Genomic DNA, 3654 nt, shown 5'->3' on the forward strand with positions numbered 1-3654 from the left:
TAAAGAGTTGTTTAAAACCAAATATAACAGTAAGCACAAATGCGAATCAGTCGGCAGCTAGTAGCAAATTAGTCGGCACTACATGTCTTTTACTTTTTTGCGTATAAACCATCCCAGGCATACACATTCTCTTCTTTCTTTCTTTTTTTCTTTTTTTTTTTTGTGTTTTTTTTGGGGGGGGTGGGGGCCGTCTCAATTTTAGCATGACACAATTGCAAAAGAAATTATCCAAGTGAAAAAATATGTCATGGTTTTTACACAGTTCAAAACTTCAAATAAACATCCACAAAACTCTTTACACATCCGAAAGACACTTTTGCCATTGTAGAATCGTCATGCCATACATCCTCTTGTGAGTAAAGCAACGCGGCAAGTTGCTACAGACCAGGGGGTTTAAATAACGGAATCAAACCAAAGATCCCATCCACATCAACAGGAGCCCTAAGAGCTCTACTAAGGAGCTCAGGCGTTGTCGCTTCTCCCTTCCAAGTGTTGAACCATGGTCCCCCTCCTACTTCTACAGCTGCCATGTCACTTGTAACATCCAATATAATCTGTTAAGCAACAATTTTCAGTGTTAAGAGCTCCTTTAAAATGTTCCATGATCATCAACTAACAATGAAAAACTGAAAACTTAAGGATGAAATGGTGGATGCTAATATTTTTGTCATCCTTCAAAGATAGCAGGTACAATACCCTTCGGTCAATGAAACTAGGTGATATTTCACATGGAATGTATCTAATATGTATCTCAATAGAAACCATAATTGTGTGATATAAGCCCAATGTCTCTCAAATATAGCAGAACAGCAGTTTATGATAAAATACACCCCATCATTAGCGCACATGATGAGGATTCTGACAAAAAATCTGGAATAATGAAGATAAAACTAATTGAAATTTCCCTTGTAAATGATTCATGTGAATCAGAGTTTAAGAAACCTTTAGGATCAAAATATAACTGATGAAACTAAAATGAGCAAATAAGAGATACTATTGGTCTGTTTATATGTAAGTAGATAATATTAAATTAGGATGCATGAAATACCAAAAATGAGAAAACCACAATGCATTAGTTTCAGTCCACTCTAACTGCAAGCTGAGAGAGAGAACAGTCTGACATTAATGAAGGTATCTATACGCACATCTTACCAATGGCCAAAAGCAAAATTCATGCTAATTTCTGAATGGAAACCCAATGAAAGGAAGATCATATTAATATTTCTACCCAGTGAAGAGATTTATGTAGCAGTCCATTATAGTCAACTGCGAGATATCTCGGTTAAGAAATAATTATTCGTGAGAGGACTTACTTGAATAAATTATCTAGACCACACTGCAGGATTTTCTCACATCATAATTAATAAAAAATTTTAAGATTTCAGTAACTGTGTCTGAATGCTACACTTTATGTTCAATAAGTCAGTATAGCATGTGGTGTTTTCTTGCAATCTATTTATGATCAGATTGATATATAAGCATGAGAGAGAGAGAGAGAGATGAGAACACACCTTCCCCTTATTGCCATCATATCTCCGCTCCCACAATTGCAATCTTAACTCACCAAAACAAGTATCTTTACAAGCTGGGGAAAGGCCAGACTCAGTTGTTGGAGCACGCAATGTTGTACCCAGATCCTTCGTCGTTGCCTTTACTTCAACCTGCCCCATAAACAAGAAACTATCTGTTATTGAATACGATCCCAACATAACCATTTGATCCTTCAAATGACCCTACAAACAAGGCTTAAAATGTTCAGATCAATAATTTTAAAACCAGCTTGCAGTATCTGCCACAGGGGTGTTGTGCTTCACATTTTCAAATGAATAACATGACCAAAATCATAGATTTCACTGGAAGCAGTAGGTATTGGGATTTGAAGCTAGCACACAGAGGAGATGACAATAGAAATATCTATTAAGAGATGTACAATTACCTTATGTGTCTGATTCTCAGCAACAATGTACCAGTTACCCCAAGGAGCAATTTCCCAACTGACAACAGCATTCCATGGCACAAATTCATAGAATATTCCACCATAGTGAACTCCAATCTGCACCAGTCAGCATCATAACATTTGTCAATACATAAAGAGGAGACTATTACTTGTTCAAGACAAAGCACTTTTATAAGGTCTAATTTTTAGGCCAAATCACAAAATACAACCTCTAACTTTGATATGTTTTCAAATCAATCCTAGAACTTTCATTCTTTTCATTTTAGTCCTTTAACTTCCATTCTTTTCTAATGTAGTCCTTCTGTCCAATCTGCACTGTCAAGTACACTTGAATTTTTTTTTTTTTTTTTTTTTGGAAAGTAAAAGCAAACTAATGGTGAAATTGAATGGAATTAGACAGAATGACTAAATTAAAAAAAAAAACATATTAAAGTTAAAAGGACTAAAATGGAAAAAAGAATAAAATAATATTTGTAACTTAAAGGACTGAATTGAAAACAAATCAAAATTGAAAAGTGTAATTTGTATTTTAGCCAAATTTTTATTGGGGAAGTGCCCTAAAGATTTTAGGCATGTTTTATGCACAATTGGGCCAAGAGTTGGAATACATTTCATTTTTTCTTCATCATTTCTTCCCTTGATTTTCAAGAAGATGATAATCTCAAATAACTCCACAACACCACATTCCCAGATAAAAAAATCTTGACAAAGCATACTAAACTTTAGCCCATGAGCGATTTTAGTCCCTGAAGTTTAAAATGATTGCTTTAAGTCCTAATGTGTCTAATGGAGCTATGACATATCAATTAATTTTTATTTTGGGGGCCACATCATCTAAGGGACTAAAAGCAATCATTTTAAATTTCAAGATCTAACCAAACTTTAGGAACCAAAATTATACTTAATAATTTTTTATAAGTAAAAATAAGTGAAAGTGAAGCAAATTGAAATTGACTCCCCACCCCCCCCACCCCCAAAAAAAAAAAAAAAAAAAAATACCAATGCAGCACTTTCAAAATTCTCTGTTAGTCCAGGTAGTTGCCTCAACCCACCACCGACAGTAAGAGCAACTTCTTCGCTTGCACCTTCAAAAACATTGCACTGAACCTGCAGTAAGACATCAGCCAGTCAGATGCTGACATTTTAAATACAGAGAGTTGAGCAGAACCCTCAGCGTCAATACACCAAAAGATGAATACGCAACTAATGGGGAACAAACATCTTTTTGAAGAAGCTCTACTAATAAACAACATAATGTCTAACAATATTTCTAGATGGACCAAACAGAAAGTGGGCTCCATGATGCACAATGGGTTTGCAAAATAAGGAATGAAAGAAAAAAAAAAAAGGGTGTCTGGAATCACCACCAAACTGCAAAAAAGTCATCTCTAATCAGAAATTTTATTCAAAATACATTGCTCAAAACTAAACCTGAAGCCTCTTTTTTGATAGACTTCAATGAGCAAATCAAGGCACAAATACGTCCCATAAAACCCTTAACAAAGTTTGAGCCCAAATTCAAAATTTAAAATATTCAATTATGAGATCAAGTATTTTACATAAGTAAAAATGAGATAGTAAAATTTTAAACAATTTGGCTGCTCTCTCTACAACATTCTCCCCTAGTTGGAGAAAACTCAACCTCTAAGATGAAGCACTTCTGAGTTCTAACTGCAACAAGATGAAAAAAAAAAAAA

At 34.6% G+C, this 3654-nt stretch overlaps 1 protein-coding gene across 1 annotated transcript; it reads right to left on the bottom strand.

Annotated features, from left to right (window-relative positions):
• Window positions 1-204: 204 nt before the first annotated feature.
• On the bottom strand, window positions 205-3064 carry LOC136061426 (tocopherol cyclase, chloroplastic-like; the record flags this gene model as incomplete). The annotated part of the gene is given in 4 exon segments (XM_065767000.1): window positions 205-554; window positions 1512-1661; window positions 1937-2053; window positions 2957-3064. Coding segments are annotated over 4 exon segments (552 nt in total), but the record flags the coding sequence as incomplete, so codon positions are not given.
• Window positions 3065-3654: the final 590 nt, after the last annotated feature.

Source organism: Quercus suber, unplaced genomic scaffold (genome assembly GCF_002906115.3).
Source record: "Quercus suber isolate HL8 unplaced genomic scaffold, Cork oak 2.0 scaffold_764, whole genome shotgun sequence".
Lineage (NCBI taxonomy): Eukaryota > Viridiplantae > Streptophyta > Magnoliopsida > Fagales > Fagaceae > Quercus > Quercus suber.